Source organism: Mustelus asterias, chromosome 1, assembly GCF_964213995.1.
Source record: "Mustelus asterias chromosome 1, sMusAst1.hap1.1, whole genome shotgun sequence".
NCBI lineage: Eukaryota > Metazoa > Chordata > Chondrichthyes > Carcharhiniformes > Triakidae > Mustelus > Mustelus asterias.
In genome coordinates, this window is record NC_135801.1 from 142,500,220 (window position 1) to 142,522,473 (window position 22,254).

General features: G+C 43.2%; 1 protein-coding gene across 1 annotated transcript in view; it reads right to left on the bottom strand.

Moving 5' to 3' along the window:
* The window catches only part of LOC144498467 (methyl-CpG-binding domain protein 2-like), a 111,731-nt gene that overhangs the window by 48,893 nt on the left and 40,584 nt on the right, over positions 1-22,254 (bottom strand). Inside the window, exon 3 of the mRNA XM_078219633.1 lies at positions 22,036-22,173. Coding sequence (XP_078075759.1) covers positions 22,036-22,173 — 138 coding nt within the window. The remainder of the gene's footprint in view (positions 1-22,035; positions 22,174-22,254) is intronic.

The following is a 22,254-nucleotide window of genomic DNA, read 5'->3' on the forward strand; positions in this document are numbered from 1 at the left end:
AAATAGTGGCAGGGTCTTCTGGTTGGAATGACAGGATACTGCCAGAATTTGTTTTCATGACTGTGAGACTAACATTTGATTGCGCACATGCATAGTTGAATATGAAGATCCATAAGCTGCTGTCAGTGATTGCTCGTTTCTCTGCAGGGTGCATTGTTGAAGTCATCAAATTAAATTCTTATAAATCACTTCATTTCACATGAACTTCCATTTTTTATGGTGCTCGTTTCACCATAAAACTCTTCAAGGTTACACCTTTTCGAAATGGGTTCTAATTGGGATTTTCAATGGTACACTAAATTGCAAAATACTTCCAAGCAACTTCTTTGGTCTTAAAAATTTTATATTTGCGAATATCAGATTTCCCCTTGATAAAAAGAAGAATGTTTTTGAAGTTTACGATACTTCAGCTTCTACCTTAATCCCATTGCAAATGTCCCGAATCTTTAATTTGCCCCCTAAAATAATTAGATCAGTGATTTCTACTTGCTGGTTTACAGTCCTGGGGAATTCTTCAATGTGGTTGGCTGCTTAGCCTGCTCTATGGTATCTATGCTGCTGCCATTTAGGTGGTGCTGGAATTAAATTAATGTCTGGAAGATGAAATCCACTCCAGGGTCCCCTAGATCTTGCTGAACAGAAGTTTTCAAATTTCTTCAGCCAAGTGCCATCACTCAAAGAGTTTGATCTTGCTTTTGGGTGTATGTATTCTGTAGGCCTCCAGAAAGTGAGACAAAAACAGACGGAGGGGCAAGTCTGCAGGGAAATTGCAGAGATGTGCAAGAATTGTAGAGTAGTGATATTAGGGAACTGCATATACCCAAATATTGATTGGGATCATGGGATAATGTTAGAGTAAAGGATCAGGAAGAATTTCTGAAATTCAGTAGAATTTCCTTGATTGTCATGTTCATGGTCCAACTAAATCCAATCCCATTGCTGGATCAGGTTCTAGGGAATAAGGTGGCCTGATGGACCACGTGTCCCTGTCTTATGATCAATACAGAGATCTCAAAGATTATGAAAAGTAAGCAGCGATGGAATGGACTCATGCACCTATATACCTTTAGTACTTATGCAAACAGCTGTTATTCATAGGTGTTTCTGTAAAAGGTGGGTGTTATTAGATTACTGAGCACGTAATCTCGGCTAACACTTAGGGAGAGCTGCATTTCAGGGGAGACATTTATTGGATGAGATGTTCAACCTAGGCCCCAGCTGCTTGTTTGGGGGATGCTAACACTGAAAGAACAGCAGACAAGATTTCTGTGATCCTGGTTAACATTTATTCCTCAACTAACACCATCAAAAATAAATTAACTGGTCATTTATCTCATTGCGATTTGGGACCTGACTGCAAGGAAATGGGTTGCCAAGGTTACTAAAAGAGAAATAATTAAAAAGTGATTTCTTGGCTGTCAAGCAACAATGAAGTGGTTTGATAATTGGAGACATTGCAGCAAAACTGTGACCTGATTTCTATCAAACAATACACATATGAGCAAAGTAAGAAGTCTCACAACACCAGGTTAAAGTCCAACAGGTTTATTTGGTAGCACAAGCTTTCGGAGCGCTGCCCCTTCATTAGGTGATGAATGGGCAGCGCTCCGAAAGCTCGTGCTACCAAATAAACCTGTTGGACTTTCGCCTGGTGTTGTCAGACTTCTTACTGTGCCTTCTCCAGTCCAACGCCGGCATTTCCACATCATATGAGCAAAGGGTAAGAAAAGTTGCCAGGATCACAAACCTTGATTGATTGATTTTATGCTCCTTAGTTCAAGGGTGCTCAGGTCAACTGTATTAGTGCCAGAATGACTGCTGCTGCACTTAGCTACCAAAGAGACCAGTGATCAAACTCAGGAACTTCACATACCCCAGGGGTCAGGAACACGTTGGACAGTAACATTACTTAATTTTAACCCCCAAAACCTGTTGTGTAATGGATTAATTCTAACTGTTTAATATGCCAATCAGGTACTGTGTATATCATAACAGTAAGTGATGCAACAACATGTACATGATTTGCTCTATTCTGCTGCCTTTTGGAAGATGTAACCACAGCAGTAAGATGTGTTCCAATAAAGCTCGTGTTTTATAGATCTCTCCAGACTCATTATATATTCCGCATTAGTCGGCCAATACCAAGAATATTATAGAACCTATCAATCACTGGTCTCTTAGATTAAAACCATTATTTGAATGATCACCATCTCTGTATTTAGCACATAAAGACCTAACTTACCTGTGGTGTAGTCAATAAAATAGGCTATGGAAAATAGTCACTGATTGTGCAGTAGTTAAAGTTAATTTTGCTTGCTATACTCTTGTTGACGCTACACAGTGATTGTTGAACAATTTTGTTTTTTAAAAATCCTTCAAATCTCACCATTTATCCATGTCTTAGGGTTTATAATATGAAACAATCAGTTGTTGAATCGTTCAGTCTTGGCACTGAAAAAAAAAACTCCCAAGCTTTTACAAATGTCTCATTTTCAGGTTGTTTAAAAAGTCTATTTGTTTATTTATACAGCACTACCAATGTTTTTGATTTGATTTACTATCGTCACATGTATCAGCATAGTGAAAAGCATTGTTTCTTGCGTGCTATACAGTCAAAGCATACAGTTATGTGTAGAGTTGTTTTTAAAAAGCTTCCCTCCTTCCGTTCCTCTGCCAATTATTCCTTTCTGATAAGGGTAAGGTGAATAACCTGCTCATCTTTGATCTGGCCACAAAAAAGCACGCAAGAGCAACTGAAACTCAAGAAGAGCACCTTTACTGACACAAGCCATCTATATAATACACTGCAGTATATTATTGGCAGCAGGGGATTCTATGCTATTGTGTCCAGCATAGTGACATTTAAAGCTCAAACATTCCAGACACAACACAAGGCATAAAGTCTTACTGAAAAATGGTGAATTTTGCATTTAGCATGCTGACAAATTGAGAACAGATTGTTGAATGATGCACAAGACAGCAGTGACCTGCTCACCTTCAATTCTCCAAAACACACAACCATCCATCAATACTGAATTATATTTCTGGACAACCCTATGCACAAAGTTTGAGCGCTCAGGCAGGAGTTGCTTCAGCAAACTGTAATTCAGCCATCAGTACAAGTCATCAGAACCCCAAAATAGAACAAGTGCATTTCTAACGTTTTAATGAACACATGTCCATGACCCTTTATTTATACATTCTTCATTGAATCCTGCATCTAATACTAGGCTCTCATTGTGTATTAGTTTGGCCATCCAACTTGAATACACAACAACCCAGGGCAGTAAATCTTAACTCTACTGATAACTTCGATGCATCCTATAACCCAAGTTTCTAGTTCTGGCTATCTGAAAAAATCCTTCCTGACATCTAACCTAAACCTGCCTTTAGAAATTTGCCAGGAAGGTTTTTTTGGCATTATTCTGCTCCCTTAATACTCAGAGAAGTATTCAGGGCTCCGGTTGATTGCTATCTAGTGGCTCTTGGATGTGAGGCTTGGTCTCACCTCTTGGTGCGTCTACAGTTGTATTCCTGCCAATAATCTCTGTTAAAGCATGCACAGAAATAATGGCTGTTGGGCAAGATAGCAAAGAATGGTCAAACATCAGGGAAGAACTCAACATATTGCCTTGGTGGGGGTCAGGGGAGGAAATGGTGACTAAAACTACACAGAAACAAAATTGAATCACAGGGGATGAGAACGATGGTGTGAAAAACTCTTTTGAAGAAAGGATTTAAGACATTTCAGCTTACATCCAAAAAAAAAAGCCAACCGAGACAACTCTGAGCTATTGCTTTGGAAGAGATAACAAAGCTTTGTTTGCACCAGTGAAACTATTAGAAATGCAAAGAATTATACCAGGCATATAACAGTTGAACATTTGATTTCCTGCTCACAGACTAACTTCTTATTCCAATAGAATATAAATTTCAAGATAGGAATCACCCTCGAGGTTACAGTAAAATACAAATATCATCCTCTATCATGGAAGATAAAAAGTGTCTCAATTAATTTTGAATTATCAAAGTAACAGTAGATGAATTTTCTTGAGCTGCAGTAGGCAGTGTAGTCAAGCTCACAAACATGGGCATCTGACGTACATTGATTCTGACTAAATTCTAATTCCGATTGATTTAACCATTGAAGTGGTGGAGGCTTCTTCGTTGAATATGTTTAAATCACGGGTAGATAGTTTTCTGATCGATAAGGGAATTAGGGGTTATGGGGAGCAGGTGGGTAAGTGGAACTGATTCGCTTCAGATCAGCCATGATCTTGTTGAATGGCGGGGCAGGCTCGAGGTGCTAGATGGCCTACTCCTATTTCTTATGTTCTTATGATTTATCGTCCACACTAGCATGTTCAATCTCAAGGGTATCTTTTTTCCAAAAGGATAAATATTTTCCTATTTGTTCCGACTGCCTGTCTCATGCATCTCCACCAGAAGCACAATGAGGAAGCTGGGTTTCTCCGCTTTCCCCTTAGTAGGAGGGGTCAATAACTAGGGGGTATAGATTTAAAGTAATGGGCAGGAGATTTTGGGGGGATTGGAGAAAAGATATTTTTTCCACCCAGAGGGTGGTGGGAATCTGGAACTCACTGCCTCAAAGGGTGGTAGAGGTGGGAACCCTCACAACATTTAAGAAGCATTTAGATGAGCATTTGAAACACAATAGCATACAAGGCTACGGACCAAGTGCTGGAAAATGGGACTGGAATAGGTAGGTGCTTGATGGCCGGCACAGACATGATGGGCCAAAGGATCTCTTTCTGTGCTGTATGACTCTGTGATTCTCTGTGACTATCAGGATGCTGAAAAGCAAACAAGGTGGACCTAGGTCTTTTTCACTTAGGAATTCAAGTATTCCCATATGTTAGCCGTTTTAAAGTGGTGGGTCATTATCCTTTTCTTGCATATAACTGAGAGAAATCACTGATGGGATGTACAGCAGTAGGACATTTACCAACAACATTGCTGATTTATAAAGACTTCAAGGGAAATAGCAAGTCCAACACACAAAAGAAATGAACAGATTGTATTAGATTTTCTATCATGTTACAACACAAGTGTAATTTTTTTCTTTAATGGGCAGAACTTTCACAATGCAAGGCAAGAAACAGCAAGCGTGAAAACTGGGGAGTTAAATCATTTCTACTTCAAACTATTGGAATTGAGGGCAACTATGACGTTGAAAATTAATTTCTATTCTAACAGACTTCCTGTTTCCCCAGCATCCCATTTTGACGGGGGGAGGGGTGGGGGAGGTGTGCCCCACTGAGATGGGAAATCCCTCGAGGAAGTTCCCACATTGGGTGGCACAGTGGTTAGCGTTGCTGCCTCACAATGCCGAGGACCCGGGTTCAATTCTCGGCTTGGGTCACTGTCTATGTGGTGTTTGCACATTCTCCTGGTGTCTGCGTGGGATTCCTCCGGGTGCTTTGGTTTCCTCCCACAGTCCAAAGACGTGCGGATTAGCCATGCTAAATTGTCCCTTAGTATCAAGGGACTAGCTAGGGTAAATGCAAAGGGTTATGGGGATAGGGCCTGGGTGGGATTGTGGTCGGTGCAGACTTGATGGGCTGAATGGCCTCCTTGCACACTGTAGGATTCTATGATAAGGGTTTAGCCGGCAATTGTCCAGAAGTGCTAACTCCCACTGGACAATTGCGTTGGGCTCGGAACCATCTGACGGAAGCAATATAAGTCACTAACTTTGGATGGTTCTGCCAGTTTTATCCTGACAGTTACTCTGAAAGAGTTAGAAGGAAAATAATTACTTCTAACTCCAGAGTAACACCTAGACCAAGCCTCGCATGGGACACCCGGCACACATACACACACACACACAAGATCAGATCGGAGCCACAGACTGTGCAAGTGCAGGAAAAGCAAAGCAAAAACAGCTCTGCTGACGGAAACCCCCCCATCCCCCACCCGGGCCAGCCCCCCCCCCCCCTCACCAACAATACTGAACCCCTCATCCTCCCACCAGGACCCCCTTATCACCACCCCCCAGCCCCGATGGCTGACTGACATGACCCTCTCTCTCCCCTGCACCTGATCATCACAGAGGCAGCATGGTAACAAGGCAAACTGCATTAAACTCACTGGAATGCTCTACAGGGCACCAGACTCGCCCAAACTGCCTGCAGCTGATCTGCCCTAACAAGGGACAGCTCCTTAAAAACCCTAAGGATGGAGAGATAGGCAGGCAGGGCAGGAAGAAATGGCCTCCAGGACGACAGTTCTCTGTTTTTCAGATGCTGATCTGGCCAGGTTACTGGATGTGGAGATGCCGGCGTTGGACTGGGGTAAACACAGTAAGAAGTTTAACAACACCAGGTTAAAGTCCAACAGGTTTATTTGGTAGCAAAAGCCACACAAGCTTTCGGAGCTCCAAGCCCCTTCTTCTCACCTGAAGAAGGGGCTTGGAGCTCCGAAAGCTTGTGTGGCTTTTGCTACCAAATAAACCTGTTGGACTTTAACCTGGTGTTGTTAAACTTCTCAGGTTACTGGAGGCAGTGGAGGCAAGGCAGGACACCCTCTTCCCCCTAACAGGACGCTGTCCCAGAGGAAGGGATAGAAACGCAGCCTGGGAAGTGGTGGCAGCATGCGTTAGTCCCAGGGCACTGGCCAGGAGAACCGGGAAGCAGTGCCTCAAAACAACTGAATGACCTAATCTGGGTTTAACCTCAAAGAACAAAGAAGATTACAGCACAGGAACAGGTCCTTCGGTCCTCCAAGCCTGCACCAACCATGCTGCCCAACTGAACTAAAACCCCCTACCCTTCCGGGGACCATATCCCTCTATTCCCATCCTCTTCATGTAGGTGTCCAGCCACCCCTTAAAACCCACTATCGTATCTGCTTCCACTACCTCACCTGGCAGCGAGTTCCAGGCACCCGCCACCCTCTGTGTAAAAAGCTTGCCTCGTACATCTCCTTTAAACCTTGCCCCTTGCACCATACTCATCTAGCATCTTCCCCCAAAATGACCCCCAGATCCCCCCACCCCAGCATGCTTTCAGCCCCTGAACCCCAAGCACCTCCATTCCCCCACCCCCATCCCGCAAAGAGTATCATAACCCAGCCCTCTGAGGGCCACCCCCTCAAACCCTGCGGGTCTGGTGCCATCAGATTTTACATGGCTTCTTCTATCCCCACAGGAGAAGAACACCCAGGAGAGGGCAAAGAGAAGGAGTGTTGTGCCTGAGATCCACATCCTCACCTCCTTTGAGGAGCAGGCAATGGAGCTTGTGGGACAGGAGGGGATGTGGACCATTAGTGACAGCGTGGTCAGGCTGGAGCATAGAAGTGAGCACCTGCCAATCCTCCACTTGTTGGAGAAATCTCAAGTAAGTTGCATGCAGCTCAGATGTCTCTCCCCTCCTTGTACTTAACCTTGTGTCCTGGGTTGCAGGAAGGGACCCTGACACACCTAGGCCATCTGGCAACGCGACCCCCACTGCTGCTCCCATCCATCTTGCCCGTTAGCTTGGAGGACTCCCTGGAGGAAGCAGATGCAGGGACCTCTGAGGCTGGCACCAGTTTTGTGTCAGCTGCCACCTCACAGTTCACCATCCCAAAGACTCTCACGTTGGTGGGTCAAGTTAGTGGCGAGGCATCTGGGTCACTCTCTGGTGCGCCTGACACATCTGCTGGTGTACATCGGGTGGTGGAGGGAACATCCGAGGCCTCTGGCATGCGGTAGCCTGCCGGAGGCAAGGACTCAGCTGGCCCCAGACTACATGCTGGGCCTCTGCGATCACTTCTCCCTCAGCTGCTGGAGATGCAGCAACAGAGCCAGGAAGTGCAGGAGAGGCTGATAGCAACACTGGACCGACTGTGAGGCTGTTCGGAGGAGATCCAAAGCTTTCAGGTGGACCAGCTATTGTCTGTTTTGCATGGTTCCCAGGCCAACACTGCAAAGGTGGCGTCCTTGGTGGAATACCTGGGGCAGGAAATCCTCGTCATGAGTGGCAGGGTCCAAGCGATGGCCGAGTCACAGCAGGTCACGGCGGAGTCCCAGAGGGCCACTGCCCAGTCACAGCTGAGGGCCTCAACAGGCTTCTCGAGATCCTGCGGCCCATGGCTGAGAGGCCATGCAAGTCCTGAGGCTGCAGCACTGCCACTTCAGAGAGTTTCCAGCCCATCCCCCACAAGCAACAGTGCTTGCTGCTGCCTGCACTAGGACCCAGAGTCAGCGCTAAGACGGGAGGTCAGCGCTCTGAGCAGGGTCCATGCTGAGTCCAAAGTCAGACCCCATGAACAACAACAACTCCCCACACACTTGCAGGCACCCGCCAACCCAAAATGCAACATGGCCACCACAAAACAACTCCCTCTGAGCAGCACAGAGCAGTTTGAAAGAGAGACTTACATCTTCGCTCACCGTCTCTGCTCAAGTGCCTGAATGCGACTTTTATGCACGAGGTGTTTTCCTGACCAATCCAGCTGCAGCGAATGAGGTGGTTAAGGCAGGTGAGCTGGGATGATTGGGAGTGAAGGTTGCCAATTACATTGTGATGAATGCAAAACAACGCAAATTGACGTTTCACCCATTTTGGACAGGCTCCCGATCACATTGATCCAAAAACCAAATTCAAAATATAATTGAATTCAATTCAAGGTCCCCTCAAGAGAGGCAAACAAGATCCAAGCTGACAAGGTAAGGAAGGTATTGCACCCCACTTCGGCTAATCTGACGCTTGACCTTAGCAAATAAAATTGAATAATAGACTGCTGTCAGCATGTCATCTCAGGATTCGTTTACCTGTGGCATGTGCCTTTACTTTAATGTTAGTAAAATAAGAGAAAATGCAGAGAATCCAAGTGATTGCTGGTTTCGTGTGCTTTAACTTCCTGGCCCTGCTTCTTACTAACTATACTCTAGAGAGGTGTTCAATATGGGTGAAACACGAGACTGCAAGCACCAGGGGAGCATCAGCAACATTGTTTGCAAAGATGCACTGTCACCAGGGTCAGCACGACCAACTGAAATAACTCGCATGGCCAGAAGAAAGCAAGTCAATCCAATAACAAACAGCTCCAACAGAACACGTCATGGCAAAGGGCAAGTAGCATCCATTCTGGATCGAGTACAAGGACAGGCCTTGTGTCTCATGGAGCAAATCAACAGTCTCAGCAAGGGTTCCAGTGAAGTCAAAGTATCATTCACAACTGATGAATAAAAACCAAGCTGCAGCACTCTGATTTGACCCTTTTTACTGGTTTCAACTTGTACTATCTGATGCAGTAGCTACTTTATAATATGGAATACCGTAACTAAACAATTAAAACGACTGGTACATTTTTTTAAATCTGCAACATACAGGTGGAAGGAAAGTACTGGCAGGTGATAAACAGTTGCTCATTAGTGTTGACAGCTACAAAGAATCCTGATTATTACGTCAGTGTTCAAGCAGCATGCTGATAAAATGAAGAGAAACTGGCCGTTGTATGGACTGAGCATGCTTCAGGGATAAGGGCACTGCTGAATAATGCAACGACATCAGGGCTGTCTTTACCATTTAAACAGAGGGAACATCACTTGTTGGGTAGTTCTCTTAGAAAAAAATGAAGTATTTGCTACCATACAAAATCAGACATGTGAACACCTGATACAGAAAATATTCAAAAATTAAAATGGAGTTCTTAACTGAAAACTGAGTACCTATTTTCCAACAAACAAGCTGCATTAACTACATTACATGCATAATGTAATGTCAGTGAGGAGCGAACAGTCAGGAGACTACGCTGAGGGTGTAGTGAATTAGATCCACATGAGAATTCAGTGCACGGGAGAAAAGAGGTGCTTTAAGTAAAAGGTTGTTGCAATTAGTGTAGGTTCCAGGGCAGCACGGTGGCACAGCGGTTAGCACTGCTGACTCACAATGCCAGGGACCCAGGTTCAAATCCAGCCTTGGGTGACTGTGTGGAGTCTGGAGGTTCTCCCCGTGTCTGCGTGGGTTTCCTCCGGGTGCTCCGGTTTCCTCCCACAGTCCAAAGATTTGCGAGTTAGGATGATTGGCCATGCTAAATTGACCCTTAGTGTCAGGGGGTTTAGCAGGGTAAATACCTGGGGTTATGGGGATAGGGCCTGGGGTGAGATTGTTGTCAGTGCGGACTTAATGGGCCAAATGGCCTCTTGCTGCATTGTAGGGATTCTATGATATTAAAGTACCATCAGTATTAGTCAGATTCATCATTGTGAGGAAGTTAAGGCCAAGTAAAATAAAGTTAAAGAAGTAAACCAAATGGCCTCCTCCTGTCCCTATGTACCCATGGATGCCTGGAGATGGCCTGACTTGGGGCAAACTTTATTCAGCGGACTTCTAGTTAGAGTACAGGTGACTAGTATAGATTGAAAATAAATTGGTTTAGATTGGAATAGAAAATTAAAGTTGACTACAATCATTTGAAGAGATTTTATACCAGAAGCATTTGCATAAAGATGCATGAGTAGTTTATAGTTCTCAGTCATGTTTGTCATGAGTGCAAATGTAACAATAACATCAGCATTTCCTCATCTTTGTTCATAATTTTAAATTTTAAAGAAACGCTCTGTTAAAAAATAGAATACACTGAAGCAAAGTGACAGGAAAAGAAAAGAAAGCTTTTTAATGAGAGGCTTAACAAAGATTAAAAGAGATGGGCCAGAACCTCTGAGAAGTGGCCATCAGCTGGGAGCTGCAACTTCTCTTCCGAATTGGCCCAGGTGAGAAAAATGCCATGCAGCAGGTTCCCCAGGCCTTTAGTCAAGGGCAGCAGGGTCAGAGGAAAGGAAGCCATGCCCCTTAACGACACCAACTGTCAAAAAGCAGGTAAGTTTAAATGCCCCAACCATTTTGGGCAGCCAGGGAGGCAAGTGTTTAAATTAAGTGTGCAACAGAAGTGTGCAGGATGGGTTGGTTGGGGGGGGGGGGGGGGGGGGGGGAGCTCCCAGTGCAGGTCAATTTCCCACTGGAAGTCTGAACTTCCCAGGCAATTCCTGCGCAGTCCTTGCGTAGAGACAATGAGAGGAGTCTCCCCATCGTATCTACTGGAGTGTCTCCCAGGATGACCACTCCCCTACCCGGGATGGGAAGTTGAACCAAAACATTGGAGTTTGGCTCCTCTATCAAACAATGTTTTGTTCAGCCCGAGTAGCCTATTCTGGAAAGCTTTTTGTTTTTACTAGTTATGCAGAGAGATAAGACTTTATCCCAATTACACAACTTGGTGCTACAATAAGTTATTTCGGAGTTGTGGAACATTCCATTCTGTTTTGGGACAAATTTGTTCAACATGCTGAGCAAACAGATATATAGAATTGTGGATATCATAGGATATGGGTGGCATAGTGGTTAGCACTGCTACCTCAAAGCGCCAGGGACCTGGGTTCAATTCCCGGCTTGGGTCACTGTCTGTGCAGAGTCTGCCCATTTCTGCATGGGTTACCTCCAGATGCTTCGGTTTCCTCCCACAGTCTGAAAGATGTGTTGGTTAGGTGTATTGGCTATGATAAATTCTCCCTCAGCGAACCCGAACAGACGCCGGAGTGTTGTGACTAGGGGATTTTCACAGTAACTTCATTGTTGTGTTAATGAAAGCCTACTTGTGACAATAATAAATTTTTTTAAAAGTAGGAACAGGAAGAGTGTATTTAGATCTTTGAGGCTATTTCACCATGTAATAAGATCATGGCAGATCTCTGACCTAATTCAATGTATCCACCCCTGTCCTATATCCATTAATACATTTAATATAGTATATAATACATTAATACAGTATATCCATTAATACATTTGACTAAAAAGAATTCCATCAATCCACCAATTGCCAGTTGCATAAGACCATCCCAAACTGCTACCACCTCTTACACGAAGACGCTTTTCCTAATTTCAATCCTGAATGCACTAGCTCTAATTGTTCAGACTATGCCCTCTTGTCCTAGACTGGTTGGAGTCCTACCTGAATCAAAGGAAGATGGTTGTGGTGATTGGAGGTCAATCATCTCAGTTCCAGGACATCACTGCAGGAATCCCTCAGGATAGTGTCCTAGGCCCAACCACCTTTAGCTGCTTCACCAGTGACCTCCTTCCATCATAAGGCCAGAATGGGGATGTTTGCTGATGATCATTCACGACTCCTCTGATACTCAAGCAGAACAGCAAGACCTGAACAATATCTAGACTTGGGCTGACAAGTGGCAAGTAACATCTGCACCACACAAATGCCAGGCAATGACAGTCTCCAACAAGAGAATATCAACTATCACCCCTTAACATTCAGTGGCATTACCATCACCGAATTCCCCCACTATCAACTTCCTGGGGATTACCATTGACCACAAACTGAACTGGACTAGTCATATAAATTCTATGACTGTAACAGCAGATCAGAGACTAGAACTCTTGTGGTGAGTAACTCACCTCCTGACTTCCCAAAGCCTGTCCACCATCTACAAGGCACAAGTCAGGAGTGTGATGGAATACCCTTCACTTGCCTGGGTGAGTGCAGCTCCAACAAAAGAGTTGACATCATTCATCACAAAGCAGCCCATTTGATTGTTACCCCTTTCACAAACATTCACTCCCTCCATATTTGACGCACAGAGGCAGCAGAGCGTAGGATCTACAGGATGCATCAAGCTTTCTTAGACAGCACCTGCCAAACCCACAATCCCTACCATCCAGAAGGACAAGTGCAGCAAGCACATGGGAACCACCACATGGAGGTTCTCTGCAAAGCCACTCACCATCCCAACTTGAAAGTACATCGCCTTTGCTTCACTGTCGCTGGGTCAATATCCTTGAATTCCCTCCCTAACAGCACTGTGGATGTACCTACACTACAGGGACTGCAGCAGTACAAGGCGGCAACTCATCACCACCTTCTCAAGGACAACTAGGGATGGGTAAAAAATGCTGGCCAGGCCAGTGACACTCACATCCTGCTAATGAATAACAAACAAAAGAGTAACTGAATAGGAGATAAATTGTTATAATCTGAGGTTGCTATGTTAATCAAGGGTAATAAAGGGACATGGGGCAAAGGTGGATATATGGAGTTTGATCATGGCTGATCTGTGATCTCAGTGAGAGCAAAGAACCAACAGTTGGAAAACAATACTGAAATGCATTTTCGAAGAATAAAAAGAATTTCAAAAAATCATAGATACTGCAGCGCAGAGAGAAATATCAACTATTTTTGTTCATTCGTAGGGCATGAGCCTCGCTGGCTGGCCAGCATTTATTGCCCATCCCCAATTGCCTGAGGGCAGTTGAGAGTCAACCACATTGCTGTGGATCTGGAGTCACATGCAGGCCAGACCAGGTAAGGACGGCAGATTTCCTTCCCTAAAGGACATTAGTGAACCAGACAGGTTTTTCCCCTGACAATTGACAATGGCTTCATGGCCATCAGTAGACTCTTAATTCCAGGCATTTTTTTAAAAATTCAAATTCTACCATCTGCTATGGCAAGACTCGAACCCAGGTCCCCCAGAACATTAGCTGAGTTTCTGGATTAATAGTCTAGTGATAATACCACTAGGCCGTCGCGTTCCCTGAAGCAGGGAATATGGCTTGGAGGTGTCACTAACTTCTTGAAGGATACATAAACCAGAAAATGTCTCTAACACAGAAGCCAGACTATATCCAAGTTTGGGTACCTTTTTTCAAAATTAAAAATAATTGCCTCATGTTAAACACATAAGAACTTGATTTAGTTGTCAATTGTCTCCTGAATCAGAATTAAGCACAAAATCTGGACTGACAGTTCAGTGAGGTACCAAGGGAATGCTCAATTCATTCCATCTTGGGAAGTTCCGTCAGATATGTCAAAACAAGAACATATCTGTCAGTTCAATGAGATACAAAAAGATCCACAATAAATAGCACCAAAGCAACAGGTACATCAGTTTGTGGGATCATGCTGTAACATAAGCTTTATCAGCTGTGACAGCCATTTTAAGTAACCATCCATGGAGATATACCTGCCGATGTACTAAATAAATGCAAGTGAATTTCAATTTTAAATACAAATCACTTTAATATGAAGTTTACCCTTCATCAGTATTTGATTTTATTTTGGATGGGCAGGCACTTTTATTTTAAAAAACAAATCTTTAGCTCTGATGAACTCTTGTTCTGCCAATCGGGTAAATCTGGGTAACTGAACAACTCCCCAATATGAAGTACAGCTCAGACTTTATGGACTGGTCAGAGCTGGGAAATCTCTGAAGTGGAGTGGCATTTTCTATACTATACTTCCAACAATGTACCTTTGGAGACATCTATTGGTGATTTGGTGCTATACCAATTGTGATCTTCTACAAAACTGAATGTAGAAGAAGCTGTTCTGGTGGAACTCGGGGCGGGGGGGGGGGGGGGGGGGGCGATGGCGTAGTCATATTGTCACTGGACTAGTAATCTAGAGACCCATGGTAATGCTCTGGGGACCCGGGTTCAAATGCCATCATGGCAAATGTTGAAATTTCAATTCAGTAAAAATCTGGAATTAAAAATAATGATGACCATGAAACCATTGTTGACGGTTGAAAAAACCCATCTGGTTCACTAATGTTCTTTAGAGAAGGAAATCTGCCATCATTACCTGGTCTTGCCTACATGTGACTCCAGAGTCACAGCAATGCTGTTGACTATTAAGTGGCTCAGCAAGCCACTCAGTTCAAGGGCAATTAGGGATTAGCAACTAATGCTAGCCCAGCCAGCAATGCCCACATCCCATGAACAAATAAACTACATAATTAAAATTCTTAACTACAAATAGGGTAACCCCCCCTATCTGACCAGTGTACAGTTACACGTTCGAGCATCACTCAGGGGCTCAAATATCAAATGCTGATGCACTCAGCCATTTGCCTTTGCCACAGACAGTGGCATCACCACCAGTCCCACAAGATGGGCAGCACAGTGGCAAGCACTGCTGCCTCAGTGCCAGGGATCCAGTTCGATTCCGGCCTTGGGTCACTGTCTGTGTGGAGTTTGCACGTTCTCCCCATGTCTGTGTGGCTTTGCTCCGGTTTCCTCCCACAGTCTGAAAGACATGCTGGTTAGAGGCATTGGCAATGCCAAATTCTCCCTCAGTGTACCCGAACAGGCGCCAGAGTGTGGCGACTAGGGGACTTTCACAGTAACTTCATTGCAGTGTTAATGTAAGCCTACTTGTGACACTAATAAATAAAGTTAAAGATAGCACCCGAAAGAGACTTTGGCAGTCTTGGCTAAACACACAAAAATATGGACTGAAGGAGGCCCAGTATTATCAAAAGAAGATGGTGATCAAGTCAGAGCAACCTAAACCTTCCCAACAAAGAACAATGGAGATAACGTTTGAGGATGACAGGTTATTGTCGGGGGCTAGTGAAATCATTCCACCCCAAGGGAAATTACTCTTATTTCAGGAATTGCACGACTCACATTCAGGACAAAGCAGGATGGAAGCACTCGCTCGAAGTTATGTTTGGTGGCCGAACATTGATAAAGAAATCGAAAAAATGGTCAATCAACCAGCAGATTCTGTAACTGAGGAGACAGCAGCTACAGAGGAGGATCGCAACCTGGATTGACGAGTTTGCCTTTTGTAATTGTCCAATCAGATTTTTCATTTCAGGAAGAGCATAACACAGAATTGAGACATTCTACCAGGGTCCAGAAGTCCCCAGACCAACTTAACTTACAACAGGTTTTTCTGGGGTACTCCTAATGTCTTTTATAATTTGCATACCTATGTTAATGATGTTCTTTTTGTTTCATCCATAGGTGGATTCAGTAGTTGTTTGGGGGGGGCGGAGAGTGTGGTAGCATGGCCCCTTTATGGGGAAATCCCTGGAGGGGGAGTCACATGATTGGGTCGGACCCTATGGACCGTTGAAGCAGAAAGCCGAGCCTAATCGGGTGCAAAAGAGTGTATTCCGGGTTAGGAAGGATCCTCAGTTGGAGCCAGTGAGGAGTAGAGGTTTGTAAATAACAATTTCTTGTTGGTAATAAACACTTTTATACTTTGAGCCACATCGAGTTGCCCTCAATTTATTACAAAAACACTTTGTTATTTTATACTTACCAGCGATGACACAGAACCTGCTGTCAAATACAGGTGCAGTGACTGTGTAGCAATTTGTTTTCAGTGAAGTTACAGAAATAAACCAGCTGATACTGTCCTAGCCTCAAGACAGTTTAATACTCTAGCGAGAGCTGTAGGACTGGATAGAATCAGATTCTGGATGTGGCATGATTCCTTTACACACAGAAGGAACAAAGAATGCCACGCCCGTACCACTGGAGTACTACTTGGGAGAACAGAGGAGTTCTGTTGAGAGGACATTTGAAGCAAAGACACCATCCTTTGCAATCACCAGCTCCAATAAGCAATATTTAATGACGGAACACAGACTACACTTGACTGCTCCGCAAGTGTAATTCCTGCCTAACATCATAGAAATTACACCAAATATATCTTTTAGCTATTGTACCTTTTCCATCGCTTCACTTAGATTTTGTCTAAATCCATTCCTTTTATATGTCTTGTTTTCACATGTCTAATAATTCATTTTGAATTATGTTGCTATTAGTATTAAAAAAATGTAGAAATCAAAATCCTATTTGCCTCAGTGTAGCCTTTTTATCTGCACTTCCAGTTTTTAAGATCTATATTTGTTCTAAGATCTATAGTTTTGGTTATCTTACTTTTAGGAAGAGTGTCAAGATACAAGTGGGGCTCTTTTCCCAGTCGGCACAGATTCAGGAACTGAGCACTAATCTGGACTGACACTTTAGTGCGGTATTCTGGGAAACTGCAATGTCAGAGGTGCTGTCTTTCAGAAACGATGCTCAATTCAGGCATGTCTGCCTGTTCAGACAAATAAAAAAAATGTCATGACATTAGATAAAATGCTAGAAAGAAATGAAATATGGACAGCTTGCATGGATTTCCAAAGGACAGGTAATAGCTGACAAAAGTTCTAGAAAGGAAATAGCCATATTGGTAGAGGAAATACAGTGCATGCTGTCTCCATATAGCTTTCCAATAGACAGTTGATAAAATAAAGGAATGCAACTTTTATAATAATATTAACCAAATGGAAAACCTTCTAAATTATACATATTGCTTTACCTCAGAACTTGAGTCTCATCTTTGTGTGATATGTTAGGTTTTGAATTAAATGTTAATCTTGACTAATTAAGAACAAAGATGTGTTTGACGACAGGATTAAGCAAAATGCACTTATTTAAAAACATCTTGTAATAAATTCTTATTCAAGTGGTGAGGATTTGGGAAAACTTTTAAACAATTTGATTGGTTCCAGGTCTGCTTTATGTAATTTTCTTTGCATTTCATAACTACTAAGCTGTGAAATTCAACTAAATCAAGATATGCAATATTGAAGTTAAACTTCAGATGTTCGCAGTGTCATACCACACAGGGTGTCAGTAGTGGAGAATGGATATTTAGTTCATTGTCAGATGTGCTGCTCCCAAGTGGTCACCTCTGTCCTGGAATGGAAGCAAACCTTATTGTATTTTGCAGCTGCTCCTATCCAGGTCATGGTGAGTATTCCATCCCACTATAGATGGTAGTCAGCCAAGAATCAAAGTCCTTGCTCTGCCCTTACAGCCATATTACATCTGGCTGCTCTCGTTAAGCTTCTATTCAGTTATTGCCCCAAGGATTTTGGTGGTTAGGTACCTCGATGATGATACGGCTGCTGAAGGTCAGGATGGAACTTTACCTGATACAATGTTAGGGAGGGAGTTTCAGGACTTTGACCCAATGATAGTGAAGGGTCAGCAATATAGCTCCAAGTCGAGAAGCGTGTGGTTTGGAGGGGAACTTGCAAGTGACAGTGGTGTTCCTATGCATTTACTGCCCTCATCCGTCTAAGTGGTTAAGGTCAGGTGTTTGGAAAGTGCTGTTGAAGGAGACTTAACAAGTAGCTGCAGTGCACCTTGTATATGACACACACTGCTGCCACTGTGTATCGGTGGTGAAGGGAGTGAATTTTTTAAGGTGGATGGGGTACCATTCAAGTGAACTGCTTCGTCCTGGATGGAATCAAGCTTCTTACATGTTATTGAAGCTGCACTCATCGAGACAAGTGGAGAATATTCAAACACACTCCTGACTTGTGCCTTATAGATGATGGACAAGCTTTGGGAGTCAGAAGGTGAGTTAATCTCTGCTGAATTCCCAGCCTTCTGCTCTCGTTTAGCCACTGCATTTATACAGCCGGCCCAATTAAGTTCTGATCAATGGTAACCCCAGAGTGTTGACCGTGGGAGATTCAGTGATGGTAATGCCATTGAATGTCACGGGGTGATGGCTGAATTCTCCCTTGTTGGAAATGGTCATTGCCTGGCACTTGCGTGGTGTGAATGTTAGGTGCCCTTTCTAAGCCCACCTTCCTGCATCCGCCCATAGCCCTGTAGTTTACAGCACTTAAGGTACAGATCCAGGTTCTTTTTAAGTTTCGTTCTCTGCCCCTACCACCAACTCTTGTCGAGAGTGAGAACATCACTTTCATAGATTACAAGGCAAATTACACCCTTAAAAAAAAAGAAACCTTGTGAGAGAAAATGTTACTCCATTGCTCAGAGGGTTAATTTTAACCCATGGAAGACAATGGAAAAAAGTAAAATTAATTATCTACCGGATGAGATTTACAGAAAAATGACACCCACTATCCGAAGAAGAACTTTGAGTTACAAGAAATTCCCAATCATTTAAATCAGTGGTACAGATGCTCATGTCTACCTCCTTGCGAGGAAAGGCATAGCCCAATTTGGAGCAAGACAAATGTTTGTGACATGCTAATATTTCTAAATGAGACTGCTCCTGCAAGTAAATGAACTTAACTAAATATCCAGCCTGCAACCTTGTGCACATTAAGAATGTTACTGTACAGCATGTCATCCATTATACCTTAAAATTAAAACAAAATCAGATAGATAACGGTCAATTTGTTGTACTAAATATATTTCATTAAGAAAGCCACAACACAATGTTGTAACACAGTAACATCTTGATATAATTTAAATTGAGAGATCATAGAACAACAATCGTTTATATACCCGCTTGACGAACATTTATGCAATGAAAAAAAACCGTACTTGGTCTTACATTCTTGTACAGAGCATTGGTCAAATATTGTACAGAATGCCATAGTGCGAATTTGGCTTTACTCATTGCTATTAACCTTAAAGCCTTTTATAATTTGATATCCAACCAAAAACAGAATTAATATATATATAGCTGCATTTTCAAAGAAAGTCTCACTCCGAGACTGGAATACTTTGGTAATATGGTGGACTTGCAGAAGTCTCAAGCAGCACTAGTGAACTGGCATCCCAATTATGAAGTGAGACTTTTCAGCGAACTAAAATAGAATTGTTCCAATTAGTCTTCAAATTCTGAAATGTGATTTATTAGTGATAGGCAGCCTGGTTTTGTGAATGGGCAGTCGTGCCTCATTAACTTGATCGAGTTTTTCGAGGAAGTGACAAAGATGATAGATGAGGGAAAGGTAGTGGATGTTGTATAAATGGACTTCAGTAAAGCCTTTGACAAGGTACCTCATGGTAGACTGGTACGAAACGTGAAGTCACACGGGATCAGAGTAGGACTGGCAAGATGGATACAAGGGACAGCACGGTGGCACAGCGGTTAGCACTGCTGCCTCTTAGTGCCAGGGATCCGGGTTCAATTCCCGGTTTGGATCAGTATGTGTGGAGTTTGCATGTTCTCCATGTCTGCTTGGGTTTCCTCTGTGTAGTCCGGTTTCCTCCCACAGTCCAAAGATGTGCAGGTTAGCTGAATTGGCCATGCTAAATTCTCCCTCAGTGTACCTGTACAGGTGCCGGAGTGTGGTGACTAGGGGGTTTTCACAGTGACTTCATTGCAGTGTGGATGTAAGCCTATTTGTGACCAATAAATATATATTTTTTAAAACAGGCTTGGCCATAGAAGACAGAGGGTAGCAGTAGAGAGGTGCTTTTCTGAATGAAAGGCTGTGACTAGCAGTGTTCCACAGGGATCAGTTCTGGGACCTTTGGGTCTGATTAGTAAGTTCGCAGACGACACAAAAATTGGTGGCATTGCGGATAGTGAAGAGGATTGTCAGAGGATACAGCAAGACATAGACTGGTTGGAGACTTGGGCAGAGAAATGGCAGATGGAGTTTAATCCGGACAAGTGTGAGATAATGCATTTTGGAAGGTCCAAAAGTAGAATGCTTTAGGAGTATTGACAGGGAGAGAGATCTGGGCGTACATGACCACCGATCACTGGAAGTGGCAATGCAGGTGAATAAGGAAGTCAAGAAAGCATACGGCATGCTTCATCAGTCAGAGCATTGATTATAAAAATTGGCAGGTCATGCTGCAGCTGCACAGAACCTTAGTTAGGCCTCATTTAGAATTTTGTGTACAATTCTGGTTGCCACACTACCAGAAGGATGTGGATACTTTGGAGAGGGTACAGAAGAGGTTTACCAGAATGTTGCCTGGTCTGGAGGGTATTAGCTATGAGGAGAGGCTGGATAAACTTGGTTTAAATTCTCATTGAAACGACAGAGATTGAAGGATGACCTGATAGAGATCTACAAGATTATGAGTGGCATGGACAGAGTGGATAGTCAGATACTCTTTCCGAGGGTAGAAAGTCAAGTACTAGTGGGCATAGGTTTAAGGCGTGTGGGGAAAAGTTTAGAGGAGATGTGCGAGGCAAGTTTTTTTTTAAAAAAAACACAGAGGGTGGTGAGTGTCTGGAATGCGCTGCCAGGGGAGATGGCGGGAGTAGGTACGATAGCGGCATTTATGGGGCAACTAGACGAATACAGGAATAGGATGGGAATGGAAGGATACGGACTCAGACATGTGTTCATGTTCTAGCAAGCCAACTAGAGTGCCAGGGATGGTAAAAGTTTTACATCAGAAAGGAACTTTTAATCAGAATGTGTTATGCACAATCTTTCTTTGAAGTATATACGAAGGAAATTTACCAAGCTAATTGGAACAAATTCAAATGTCTGAAAGTGTAAGTTACTAATTGGAAGGCGAAGAAGTCATGATCAGTTTGTGTTTTAACTTCAGAAAGGGCAGTATAATTGTGGAACTAGTTACAGAAATGAATTTAAATGGGCAAAGGAATTTCCAGGGAGCAAGGAAAAGGTTTAAGTTTATTTATTACTGTCACAAGTAGGCTTACATTAACACTGCAATGAAGTTACTGTGAAAAAGGTGGGGGGGGGGGCAGTGCGAGCTGGTGGGAAAAGTCTCTGGAATGTATTAAAGGGCTAATCATGTAAGACTCAGATGAAGAGGAGTTTCTTCACTAAAAGCGTTGTGAATCTGTGGAATTTTCTACTCCAAAAGGCAATGGATGCTCAGTCATTGAGTATATTCATGGAAGCGATAGATAGCTTTTAGACTACAGGAATCGATGGGGAGAGTAAAATAGAGGGCAAGGATCAGCCAACATCTTATTGAAGAGCCTTTTCACGCTGAAGGGGGCTGTATGATCTACTCCTGCTTCTACTTATGTTCTCGTGTTTTTAAAATAATTCCACCTGTACAATTATGTTACAGCCTAGAAGCCTAAAGTGTCTTTGACGCCAAATGGCGAAATCACCTTTTATTTCAATGGCGTTGCATGTCAAAGAATACTAACTCACTTGGGGAAAGATAGAATCATAGGATGGGATTTTCCAGCCATGCTCACCCCAAGACCGGAAATATGCCCCTCATGATTTTATAAACCTCTATAAAAGGTCATCCCTCATCCTCCTATACTCCAGGGAAAAAAAGTCCCAGCCTATCCAACCTTTCCTTATAATTCAAACCTTCCAGTCCCGGTAACATCCTTATAAATCTTTTTTGCACCCTTTCCAGATAACTAGTCGAATTTAAAAACAAAGTCATGCTGAAGATTTAGCAACCTATAAATGTTGACGTGTTAAATAAAGTTGCCTTTTTTTCATAAAGTGCCAACGCTGGGTACTAGAAAAATATTCACAGAGTATGTTAAACTTACTTGTTGTGGTTGTTCTGTTACTCTCTGCAGTTCTGATTTTACTTTGTTGTTCGGGTGATCTGTAACTTTAGTTACTGGTTGTTTGAAAATGGATGCAGTCTGTCTTATTGGCAAGGTTGTGTTCAAATCTAGCTTGCCCTGCACGAAGAGAAAGCCAAAATTAATGGTTAAAATCAGATTGCACCTTGTTCTTTATGTAACATAGATCCCCTGTGCAGG